A 12,427-nucleotide genomic window follows, 5' to 3' on the forward strand; every position below is an offset into this window, starting at 1 on the left:
ACTGTGCTGCTGGGCTCTCATCGTTACAGAGTTGGCGTCCAACGTGGGCACAGTTTTTGCGTACGTGGCAGTTCTTTGATGCTTTCCAGGATTATTTTCTCTATTATCTCTGTGGCGGCAGGAAGCACACTTCTCCAATTATCATACTTGGGTCCGGAATATCTTGTTTTCGTTGTTGTTGTTTTGTTGAAGAGTATGCGTATATTCCAAAAACCAATCATCAGCCATTTTCGATAGAGACAGCTCACAGATTACAATGGTGTTAAGTTTTGGAAGAAAACGGTGGCGATTGGAAAATAACGCGTATCCAAATTAGTGTTTTATAAGTTAATAAAACAAATCCATTTGCAGTAGCAGTTCATTTACCTTTGCTCAGTTTTTTGTAATACCTACAAAGATTTTGCACTTTGCAACGTTTACTTCTTTTTCGATCTAATAAAATAATTAGAAGTGACTTTTACTGACAATTTTTATTATTCATAAGACGGGACTGTGCCTATCAAGATCTAAAAATTTTCATTTAATTCATTCAAAATATTCTTTGCAAAAACCTAAAAAATTCTAATCACATTTCTCAACCGAATCTCATCCATACCTCGAACCATTAAAGACTCAGTTCGAATCTAAACAGTTGCCTGCACCGCCGACCAGCTGTCACAAACCTCCCCACCTCTGCGCCATTCACAAACACTTGTGCGTGGATTGCGCTGCCGCCGTTCGCTGTGCCGTCGTCACTCGTATCGGTTGTAGCTGTCAAAGTCAAATTCGTGGTTGGAAATCAATTTTTTTCGGTTGCCAAAAGGAACTGGTGAGAGCGACGGCGAGTGCCATTAGTTTTAAGCCAGCACCGCTTGCGATCGACCGCAAAATTCCCTTTCCTGGACGTGGCCTTCTGCCGATTCGCTGCATTTCCTTTTGTTTATACACATCCCAGCGCCGCGCAATATAAACAGAGAAAGATTTTCCCCGCAAGGAATACGCGGATAAAGTGCTACTGCCAGTCGTTGCCATCAGAGAACGTCGGTCCAGAGGATCCGTGGCTGCAACTTATCCCGTCGAGCGTTCGCCCAGCTTCCACCCGTGGGTTGCATTTTAGGCCTCTGTCAGCCAGATCGCCAGCGAAAAATGTCAATAAGTCCGGTCATACTTCAGGCAACCGCCAAGCATACATCGACAGTAAGTGACGAAAATTTTCAGCCATGCATGGTGCCTTTGATAACGCCACCCTTTCCCATTTCAGCTGATATTCCTGCACGGGCTGGGAGACACCGGGTGAGTACGACTGCTTTGCGTCAACTATTTTTAACTCCCCCTCGCTCGCCAGCTTGCTTGGAGTAATTGTCTGTGAACCGCGCGCTGGAAGTGCCTCTGGCTTTCATATCTAATCGCTGAACTAAGACGACTGTAATGCTATGTGTAGTTATTGATTTTGATTAGAAGCTGGAGCGGACAGGCGGCGGGAAGGGGACCTTCATCCACTTTCAGATAAACAGAGATTTCGAGCGCTTCCGTAATGTGTGTGGTGATTGTACTTCGCGCCACTTACATAACGCAATCTGCCCGTAATGAATATGGCGATTAGTGTGACGATGCAACTTGGATGCATTTTAAATTCGAGTGCATACCATTAGTCCGTTAACTTTTTCCCCTGATATCCGGTTGGTATTGGCGGTGCACGCAGTCATAAAAATGCATTAATGGAAACGCTGCAAATACTTTGCATATCGCTGGATTACTGGCGAATTTGCTTGAATTGTATAATTTCTTATTGAATTTAAATGGCCAGGACACACGGGCAATGGGGAGTGAACACCCCTCGTTGCTGGGTGTTCGCATACATTTTGTGTAACAATAATTAAATAAACATAAGCGGAAGATCTGCGCGAATAATTTCATTAAAATTTGCAAAAATATACATTTTAACGGGAAGGTCGTGATGGCAATCGCGTGTCCTCCCTTCGTGGAAATTATTCGAATGTTTTGTAACATTTTATGTTCCCAGGAGTGTTTACGCTAATGAAGTTACTGAAAACTTCTAAAGTTCTTAACCTTAGACCCGATCATCGGTGGTCATCTTGAAGCTATTAACGCTTCCGGTACGCCTGAATGAAATTCAATGTTCGATTTTCCTCTGTAGAGAGACTAGGTTTCCACAGTCAAAGCCAGGTTCCATTTGAAATTTTTAAAATATGATGGACGGTCAACCTAGTGCTGGATTCTGGTGCAAATAAACTTAACAATTGCAATAATTAACGCATAAAGATTTGTCACAACGTTTACCACTTTAAGAATTTTTCAATTAAGTTGCTTGACTCAATCATCATCATCAACGGCGCAACAACCGGTGTCCGGTCTAGGCCACCAACTCGATATCCCTAAAAGCTGTCTGTCGTCCTGGCCTACGCCATCGCTTCCCCGACTTCTTTTCCTACCATAGATATTGCCCTTATAGACTTTGGAGCTGGGTCATCCTCGTCCATACAGACTCCCTATTGAGCCGGATTCTATCCACAATCAGACGGTCATGGTATCGCTCATAGATTTCATGTAGGGGGCCACAAATTCTTCGGAGGATTCTTCTCTTGAACGCGAGCAAGAGTGTTGTTAACCCCGCTGCGCCTCATCACTCCGCCATCAGATGAAACCTAGGATTTTCAGCGACTAAACTCGGTAATGCCTTCCCCATCATACGGCGAAGCGAATGCGACGTTGATTTGGGGCGCAAACGGGCTTAAGCCTAGATAAGGAGACAGCCTTTTCATGTCCAGCGATCTCGAGCTGGAAGAAATGCTCTCCCCGCTCGAGAACACGGTACGAGCCCTCGTATGGAGGCTGCAGCAGCTTGCGAACAGCATCCGTCCTAACCAGGACGTGCGTGCACGTATCCAGCTCCTTGGGCGCGCAGGCAGGTGTGGACGAATATCGTGTGAGTGGTGTGGCTTTAATGTGGCGAAGGTTGTCCTTCAGCAGGCGCAGCAATCCCGACTCTGTGAGACTCTATCTCTTGTCGAAGACCGGATCACTTGGGAGTCTTGGGTTCTCCTCGTATACCAACTCCGCGGGGCTAGCTGCAAATTCCTCTCGGCGGGATGTTCGTAGGACGAGAGGCAAGACCTGAGTCCAGGACGAATCATTGCGAGCCATAATGGCGGCTTTCAGCGTCCGCTGCAAACGCTCTAGCATTCCATTGGATTGCGGGTGGTAAGCCGTAGTTCGCTGGCGTTTGAACTCCAGGAGTTTGCCTAACTCCGAGAAAAGGGTGAACTCAAATTGCATTCCCTGGTCAGTGATGATCACTGCAGCGACGCTAAAGCGAGGGATCGACAGAGGGCTTCGGCACAAGATTGCGCCGTAATGTCCTTCAGAGGTATTGCCTCAGGCCACCGCGTAAACCTGTCGATGATTGTAAGGCAATGTTTGTAACCGTCCGATTCTCGCAAAGGGCCTACGATGTCGAGGTGTATGGTGTGGAACCGCTTGGGGGTGCGGGGAAATGAGCCCACTTCTTTTCTTACATGCCTGTCTCTAGCCCAGGAGTTGATGTCCTTATTCATTGAAGGTCAGAAGTATTTCTCGGTGACTAACCGATTTAATGTCCTGATGCCTGGATGCGCTAAGTCGTGAACCGCGTGGAACACTTCCTTGCGAAAGGTGGCCGGGGTCCCTTTTCCGAGTCTTCGCAGCAGAGAAAGAGGTTCGAGCCGAAGATGGGCAACTCTCGAAATTTGTATTTGGAGTTGGATTTGAGGCTTTGAAGTACTGCGTCATCTACCTGCGCCTTGACGATAGCCGGGAAGTTGAGTGAAGCGGGGATGTTAACCTCGGAGACGCGTGACAAAGCTTCAGCAACTATGTTGTCCTTGCCGAACACGGGCTGTATGTCGGACGTGAACTGGCTTATAAAGCTCAAGTGTCGAAGCTGACGAGGGGACGCTTTATCGGGCTTTTGTTTCAAAGTCTATGTGAGAGGCTTATGGTCCGTGAACATTGTGAACGGCCTGCCTTCTACGGAGAAGCGGAAGTACTTAATGCTCAAGTACGCGGCGAGCAGTTCGCGATCGTAGGTGTTGTAGTTCCGTTGAGCGGGGTTTAACTGTTTGGAGCAGAAGCTCAACGGCTGCCAGGCCTGATTCACTTTTTGGTGAAGAACAGCACCTACTACGATATCAGAGGTATCAACACGGCTAGGGGTGCATCTCGTCGAGGAAATGCCAAGAGTGTAGCATCAGCCAGTTGCTGTCGGGATTTATCAAACGCGCGGACAGCCTCTTCAGACCACACAATCTCTCGTGTATCCTTTGTTTTGGGACCAGACAAGTACGCGTTCAAAACGAACTGGTGTTGGGCGACCTTGAGCAGGAAACAACGATAAAAGTTTAGCATACCCAAGAACCTCCGCAAATCCTTCACGGTTTTTGGACGCGGGGAGCTTGAGATCGCTTGCACCTTGTCTGAGTCGGGCTGTATTCCGTCAGGGGAAATGAAGTGACCGAGGAATCTCATCTGTGTTTGAAGTAACTTGCATTTCTCAACGTTTAGGACTAACCCGGCTACAAGGAGACGTTGAAAAATGCACTCGAGATGGGCTAAGCGCTCAGATTCTGAGGAAGAAGCGACCAAAACATCATCCAAATATACGAAACAGAAGTCGAAGATTCGCAGGACCGAGTGGATGAACCTTTGAAAGGTTTGAGCCGCATTGCACATCGTTCCCATGGTACCTGTTACCGTCTGTCTTTTCACCCACATGACCATTAAAGTCGCCGGCAATGAATAAATAGTCGTCAGCAGGCAAGTGACAAATCTTTTCATCGAGAAGTTGCCAGAAGGCATCTTTCTCGGTATCAGGTCGACCTGTTTGTGGTGCATACGCGGTGAAGAAGTGAATAGTGCGATCAGCTCATATAATGGTGAGGTTCTTCAGCCGATTATCAAATCGTTCGACTTCTTTAATGGCATCACGGAAACCCTCTGAGATGGCAATGCCAGCACCATATTGAGTGTGCGGGCTACCAAAATAGAGAAGTTTATTGCCATTTTTACCGCGTTCGCGTTTAATGTCGCAGCTTTTGGCACCAGACCAATTTAAAATATACGCATTCCTAGTGTATTAATAAGCTCGATGCTAGAGAATCTCGAGCTAAAGTCTGTTATCTTTAAGACAACAGGAAGCATGCAAATATCCTGGGGTACGCCAGAGTATAATTTTTATCCACTAAAACCACTGTAAGCCGCACTCAGTTTATGTGCATTACCTGAAACATGCAGCGCTTTTCCCCAAACTAGGAATGCATACAGCAAGATAACACAACCAATGCTATGTCGTCAGCACAACCCACCACGGTGGCCTCCTCCGGAACCGGAAGGTTAAGTATATCATTATACATGTTGTTCCACTGTAGTGGGTCCAGTCAAGATCCCTATGGGACACCCGCGGAGGCAGCGTACTTCTTGGGTCCATCATCGGTATTATATCAGAGCGTCCGCTCTTGCAAGTAACTATCGACAATAGCAGCGTGGTAAGTGGGAACATCAATCGTATAAGATTCCAATTGGCCGAGTTGAATGCGTTCCTCGCATCTAGGGTCACTACCATGCCATACTTACCGGTACAACCCCTTCCGTGAATTGCATTTTCGGCTAAGCCAGTAACTGTTTTGAGGGCATCAATTGTTGATTTTTACTGAATCCATACTGGCGATCTGAAAAGCCTCTTTGGCTCCCCCCGACCGGGAGTAATCTATTATAAATTACCCGCTCCAATATTTTCCCCAGGGTGTCTAGATTACACGGGTCTATAGGAGGACGGTGCCCCTGGAGGTTTGCCAGCCTTAAGCAGCAGCACTAGCTTCTGCCGTTTCTGCGTGATCTGCGGCGATGAACGGCCTCTGAATCGTGCTGTCAAAATTTTATAGACGCTACCTGACGGATTTATGTCCGCTTCCGAACAGAGCTCCTTAAAGCATTCCCTCTTACTCCACTGGATGGTGAGCTTGAGGTTCTTGCGAGCTGTCTTATAGGCATGCTGCCTTTGCCCTCAATCCTTCTTATTATCCTTTGGCAAGTCGATTGAAGGCTCCATGAATGTTTGTTCATCCATCGCTTTGCAGATAATCCTAGCGTTCTTTTGGATTTCGGCTTCTGGGAGTCACCTGCTCTGTGTCTCCGTCCTTAGTTCAAAGGTGATAGCCTGGTGGTCGCTGTACGTGAAGTTTTCGCTAACTTTTCATGAAATATCATACCAGCGCAGGGCTGACAAAAGTCAAATCTACAATTGAACCAAATCCCCCTTTCCGATAAGTGTTTACATCATTTTCATTGGCCAGAACTATATCCAACTGGGCGAAAGCTTCTAATAATCGCCGCCCTCTGCATTTGTCGCTTCGCTGCCACACTAGATGACCCACGCATTAAATTCACCGGCTATCCACCTTTGGACCTCGTCCCCTTGCTTTGCGAACAAAATTGTCTAACAGGTCTTCAAACGCAAGCAGTGTGAGGCTCGGTATGGCGTAGCAGCTGTACACGAATATATCGCTTACTTTTGCCCACACAAAGCCACTAGCCGCCTGACCCATGCTATATTGTATCGCTTGACGACCGCACGCCCATATCGCCGTTCCGTTGAATCTGTGACCCATACACCATCGTCAAGATTTCTGTACGGTTAATTAATGATAGAAATCTCCATCGCGGATTCGTAAGTCTCGTGCGACCCTGCAATGATTGATGTTTATTTGTATTAACCTCATTATTTCACTGCAGCTAACGCCTTCCTAAATTCCGGGCATTTACCACTTCCAACAATATGCCGGTTATTCCGTCTCTCCTTTTTTTCTTTCGCACAAAATGCATTTGGGGTCTCTATTGCACTTCTTGGCAATATGTTCTTTCTCCCCACACTTTCGATATCGATAGGACCGATCGTTGCCGCTGGTTCATGCCTTCACGCAGTGTCCAAACATTAGGCATTTAAAGCAAGTCTTTAATGAAATCTGTTGCCTTAGTCGCAAACAACCCATCCAATCTGAACCTTTTCCACGGGCAACAACTTCTGCGCTGACTCCATTGGCAGTCGTATTGTGGCCGTTGAGTACCGCCATTAACTTTTCTTAGGCTCACGATAGATTCTTTGCTGAATTCCTCCAACTTGTATTGTTTTGTCAAGGCAGTGCAGATCTCTCCTCTGGATGTTACCCCATCGAGGCCCTTCCACTGTATATAAATCTCGTGTTTTTGGGAATGAATCGCGACATTCTCCCCGAGTGAGTTTATAAGTTGACTACGAAAGTCGTCAGTTCTTCCCATGCTGGATTTTCCAGCTCAAACATGAGATTTCCTTTCTGGTTCCCCCGGACTTTGCTGACATTTCTACCTAAGTATCTTAGGTCGGGGTTAGATTTAATCATTTTCAGTATCTTCGTATACGATAAATTTCCTTTGCTGAAGATAACAATTGCCTCTGGACGAATTCGCACCTTTGGTCTCTTGTTCCTTTTTTTTGTTTAGGACCTTAGTCCATCCACCGTTTTTATATTTTCCTCTGGTTTCACTTCGCTAACCTGCATTCCCACTTTGGTCACATGCTCTCCCCTTCCTGAACTTTTAGTTCCGTTTGATGGTCTGGTCGAGACGCCTTTCTTCCTTTCGGCGCCTGTTCATTTTCTAAAGATTCCCCCTCTTTGTCCCGTACTCTGTTATTTGATCGAAGGTCTATGACTTTGTGTTTTGGCGTCACTTGGGTCGCCTGTGATACTGTTTCGGGTTTTCTTTAGGCTTTCTTTCTTCTTCCTGCGATCTATTATAAAACACCCTGATGGCTATCATGTTCTTAATTTCTTGGTGCACGTTGTGGTTGTCCTTGATGATTTCGGACAGCTCAACTATTTTAGCCCCAAGCTGCATAACAGGTAGTTCTTCTAGGTCAGGGCTCTGTTCTCGGTGAGTCTTGGCCAGATTACCCCCTTTACAGCTGCTGCTGGGCTCCTATGAACTTTTTCTTTCAGCGTCTTTGTTATATGGGGAAAACGTAAAATTGATCAGTTTCTGCTGGAGTACCTCTTACTCAGATGCTGTGGGTGGCGAAATCGCCTTTTTTGGCCAGCTATATCCTTTCAGCCCATCATATTTTCCCTTTGAAATTGGTGTTCCTGGCAAGGTTGTTCTTCGTTCTTCACAGCTCCTTATCCAAATCTAAAACACTTGTAGTATTAGATGCCACGGTATCCAAGTTGTCCACCACCATATAGGCATATCGACGGCCGGAAGCCCGCTTACTCCCGCCCAAAAGTCACCGGTACTTGGTTTCCGAGCCCCTGCACCGTAACTTTACTTCTTTTCTATTCGTCCATGCTGGTTTTATTTTCTGGGTATCTTTCCCATAGCCATTTTGGTTCACGCACCAGAGATAAGCAACACTAGCTCATGTACAGTTAGAAGACAAAAGTGCATGAACATCCGCCACCTGGGGTGGCACCTGATGAGAGATCTGGCAACTCCTCAAATGTCTGTCTGTCTGTCACACGCATTTTTTTCAGAGACGGTTATAGCGATTGACAACAAATTTGATGGCATGATGCATTGCTGATTAAAATGTAGTCTGATCTGACTGTATTTCTCCCTTAAATGTCCAGTGACCAGTTTTATTAGCAGGGAATGCGTTGAGTTAATTTTTAATCCTCAATTCACAAGAAAATATCTATCTCGATACGATATAAAATGATAATAACTGTTGTCGAAACAGTCCAATTTGAGTCTAGGCCTTATATTGTGGTCAATCAGGAACCTTGAACCGGAATAAGGACCTTGATCGGAACAGCTCCGCACACCAAGCGTGGCATAGGCAATGAATGTATTAACATTTCGAAACGGACGAATTTCAATATCTAACTTGAGGTTCCATGGGCCATAATGTTAAAAGAGTATGGTTAGAATCTAAGTTCTAACCCACGAGGATGCTCTGAATTAATAGTAATTAATCAGGGGACTTCCACAATTCCCATTGATGATCATTTATCGAGTAAGTGAGGTAGATAAAAGGTGATGTCTACGCCTGCAGCCGTTTATTACAAAGACCGGATCAGTGCTTCTTACCAGTGGACTGGACATAGGCAGGGTCGTATGGAGAAAATTCGTACTCGGGAAGAGTAGTAGTGCTCCTCCCCTTAGCCTCTCCGAAATTGTGCTTTCAACCTAATTTTCTTGAAGCCTCTTTATTCCGAACCACCAAGAAAATTATGGGCTCGATATGAATCACCACCCTCTCTTCTAGAAGGGCCTGTACATGGGCGGCTTATGTCGTTTATGTTTATTAAGGACCTGAAAAGTCATCTTCGCGGTTATTGATTGTGGCTCTTGGCTCATTTGTTATTTATTTAATTTGAATTTGAAAGGAACTGCAAAGCACCTGCAGTAAAAATGTATTCCGAAATTTTCAGTAATTTTATATTTTCCTGCCTTTTACGTAGATTTGCAGATAATTTTTTGCATAAATTCAAAAATAAATCATTTCCTTGTAAATAAATAATAATTTCGCTAAATTTAAATGGATCCTTTCTCCCTACAGTCATGGCTGGAGTTCAGCTATTGGTAGTATTCGCCCGCCACATATGAAGGTCATATGTCCAACGGCACCAACAATGCCTGTAACATTAAATGCAGGTTTCCAAATGCCATCATGGTTTGATCTGAAAACCTTGGACATTTCTGGACCCGAGGACGCAGAAGGCATACGCAAAGCATCACAAAATCTACATACACTAATCAATAGTGAAATCAGTGCAGGCATTGAATCAGAACGTATTATTGTTGGTGGTTTTTCACAAGGTGGAGCCTTAGCCCTATACTCGGCCCTTACATTCCCAAAACCTTTGGGCGGTGTGATATCACTATCCTGTTGGTTACCGTTACATAAACAATTTCCCGGACTTAAAATTTCTCCAGATTCTATTCCGGTAAGTATTTTGGATATTTTGAAAGTTTGAGGATTTTTTTTTAGCTCCGGCATATGATTGATTGATTTTTCGGGTGTTTCTTGCAGATTTTCCAAGCCCATGGAGACTTTGATCCAGTTGTGCCATACAAGTTTGGACAACTGTCGGCTAGTCTTCTGAAAACATTTATGACTAATGTTACTTTCAAAACATATTCAGGACTGTCACACTCGTCGTCCGATGAGGAGTTGGCTGACATGAAGGTTTGTTTCAGACATTGGTCCACCTTTTGAGCTTGTAAATATTTGATGGGCGTGTTTTCCTCCTTTTCAGACATTCGTGGAGCAGTGCGTTGGGGCTAATTAAATATTAATTACAAATTCAATAATATAGATTCTATTTAGAGTATTTTCAATTCAAAATACTTTCCCACTAAATTAGGAATTCATTATATGTAGTTCACTACTACCAGTAATATTCACACAATAAATTTCCTTTGAAAACTCAAATGTTGCCAGTTAGTGAACGAAGTAAGAATCATGTGGTTGTCACGTCTTATTCGGATTGGCTATAATTAATTCAGTAGTAAATCAATAACTCACCAGGTTAAGAGCAGCTAATTATTCCACTGGGACGGGGAGCTAAAATATTCGTTTTGAGAACTTCAAACAGAATTTAATTAATGATAATCTGTACACGAAACCACTTATGTTTTGCCACAGTTACTACTACAAACTACGCAGAGGAACTAACATTAGTCTTTAGAAATTGGAACAATAATGGGGAATACTTAACGGAAAGCCACTAACTATTTACCTAAAGCAATTCAGAGCTACGTAGAGAATATTTACCAATTCTTTGAATCGTAAGAACTGTATAGACACACCACTATCATACGTACGAGTATAAAGTCAAAAAGAAAACAAGAAAAAATACGTGAAGCAAAGTAGAATGCAATTATGAGTGAGTCCTTTAAGAAAGTAAATGAATAATGGTAAGAAAGTTATTTAACAAACAAAACGAATCCTAAACGATAGCGTTAAATATTAAACAAGTAAAATGTAATGCTAAGCGTGTGTTTCTACGAACAGGCTTTGTGAGATCTGAATCTGAATCTGAACACTAAGTATAAACTAAGAAAGATACAAAATAGCTTAATCAGACATAAATCTAAAGTAGGCACAGAGGACATATATTTTATCTAGAACCCTTTGAAGCAGATTAAAAGAAAACTCGTCATGAAAAGTGCATTGAAAAGCGAACTGAATCAAGAAATGGCATTACCACAGTAGAGTAATCACCGTTTTCTGAAATCCAGTTTGTCTCCATATTTGCTTAGTGCTTTGGGTTAATTTTCCATTCAAGATCGGTTGTAGTCGAAATTCTAGACAACCTAATGTAGACAATTTAAACTAATTAGCACCGTTATTTCTTGTTATATGAAATATGTTCTGTAGCGCGCAGTGATTTGTTAACAACAAAGTATTTAATACATGCGAGCCAATTTTAGACCTAAATGTCTCAAGGAAAGAGAAAAAGTAGTAACCGTCGAAAGCATGTAGATTTGGTTTTATTTTTTTCGATATTTCGACTTTGGTTTATTCAAAATGGCAAATAAAAGTGGATGTTTTTCATGATTGATAATTATAGTATTCAATACGCCATCCAAATTGAAATTTCTACTTTAAATTATGTGAGAGATTGGAACTTTAGCATGGAATAAATTTGGTTTTAATTAAAAATATTGGGACTTTTCATTTTTGGGCGTAGTTCTCTATGTTGTAACGTATCCATGAGATTTTGATTCACGACTCAATGTGGGTGAAGGAATATTTTCTTTAATAAATAACTTCATTAATCGAAAATCAGTTTTTCTTTATGTTCTACTACTTTGGAAACATCAACAATAACTTTGACTTCTGAAAAGGCCCTTCTTACTGTGGCTAACAGTGCAGCCTAAACATCTTCTCAGGATTCTATGCACCAGGCTTCTCAATCTGAGTTGAATTCATCTGCAATGCCCTCCTACATCAGGGTTGCTTCAATTGGCTCTACATTCTTGATTCAGCGGCCCCTATGCGACGAATTACGGTCCACCGAGCCTCCGAATTATCTCCCTCCATCGCGCTTTCAACGGAACAATATCGGCAGTTTCCTCAACCGCTCCACTTTTTAACGTCGTTTCCGTCGCCAACGAAACTCCACTTCCCGCCGTTGTTCTATACCCTAGCACTTCATCCAACCATGCCAGCGGTCCCGAGCTACAGGTGGCATTCCCTACCTAAACAGTTCTTTATCTCCAGGGCAGGTAGGTAGGTATCAGTGGTCGCTCCACCAACTCCTAAGACCGTGACTGATGTTATGGGAGCAGGGAGGCAGAGGCTAGCTGGCTCGCATCTTCAGAGCCAGCCTGTGACACTCACGGAGGAAAGCAGCTCTCCCACCCTGCAGCTAGAAATCTCTCTGAGGTTCCCAAAGAATGGTTTACCCAGTGT

The 12,427-nt window shown here is 43.8% G+C and overlaps 1 protein-coding gene across 1 annotated transcript; it reads left to right on the plus strand.

The window, feature by feature from the left end:
* Positions 1–691: 691 nt before the first annotated feature.
* Positions 692–11,674, plus strand: LOC119648158 (acyl-protein thioesterase 2). The gene is made up of 5 exons (XM_038049733.1): positions 692–1,176; positions 1,241–1,272; positions 9,566–9,953; positions 10,040–10,195; positions 10,266–11,674. Exons 1-5 carry the CDS (start codon positions 1,126–1,128, stop codon positions 10,296–10,298), a joined length of 660 nt encoding a protein of 219 aa, XP_037905661.1. The 5' UTR covers positions 692–1,125; the 3' UTR covers positions 10,299–11,674.
* The last annotated feature ends 753 nt before the right edge of the window (positions 11,675–12,427 follow it).

The sequence above is a fragment of the Hermetia illucens genome, chromosome 2 (assembly GCF_905115235.1).
Source record: "Hermetia illucens chromosome 2, iHerIll2.2.curated.20191125, whole genome shotgun sequence".
In the NCBI taxonomy this organism is placed as follows: domain Eukaryota; kingdom Metazoa; phylum Arthropoda; class Insecta; order Diptera; family Stratiomyidae; genus Hermetia; species Hermetia illucens.

Excerpts from the sequence above, each read along its gene's own strand:
- LOC119648158 (XM_038049733.1), top strand. The coding sequence starts at position 1,126 with ATGTCAATAAGTCCGGTCATACTTCAGGCAACCGCCAAGCATACATCG. Across the intron at positions 1,177-1,240 it reads CCGCCAAGCATACATCGACA|CTGATATTCCTGCACGGGCT; the intron begins GTAAGTGACGAA and ends TTCCCATTTCAG. Across the intron at positions 10,196-10,265 it reads AGGAGTTGGCTGACATGAAG|ACATTCGTGGAGCAGTGCGT; the intron begins GTTTGTTTCAGA and ends CCTCCTTTTCAG.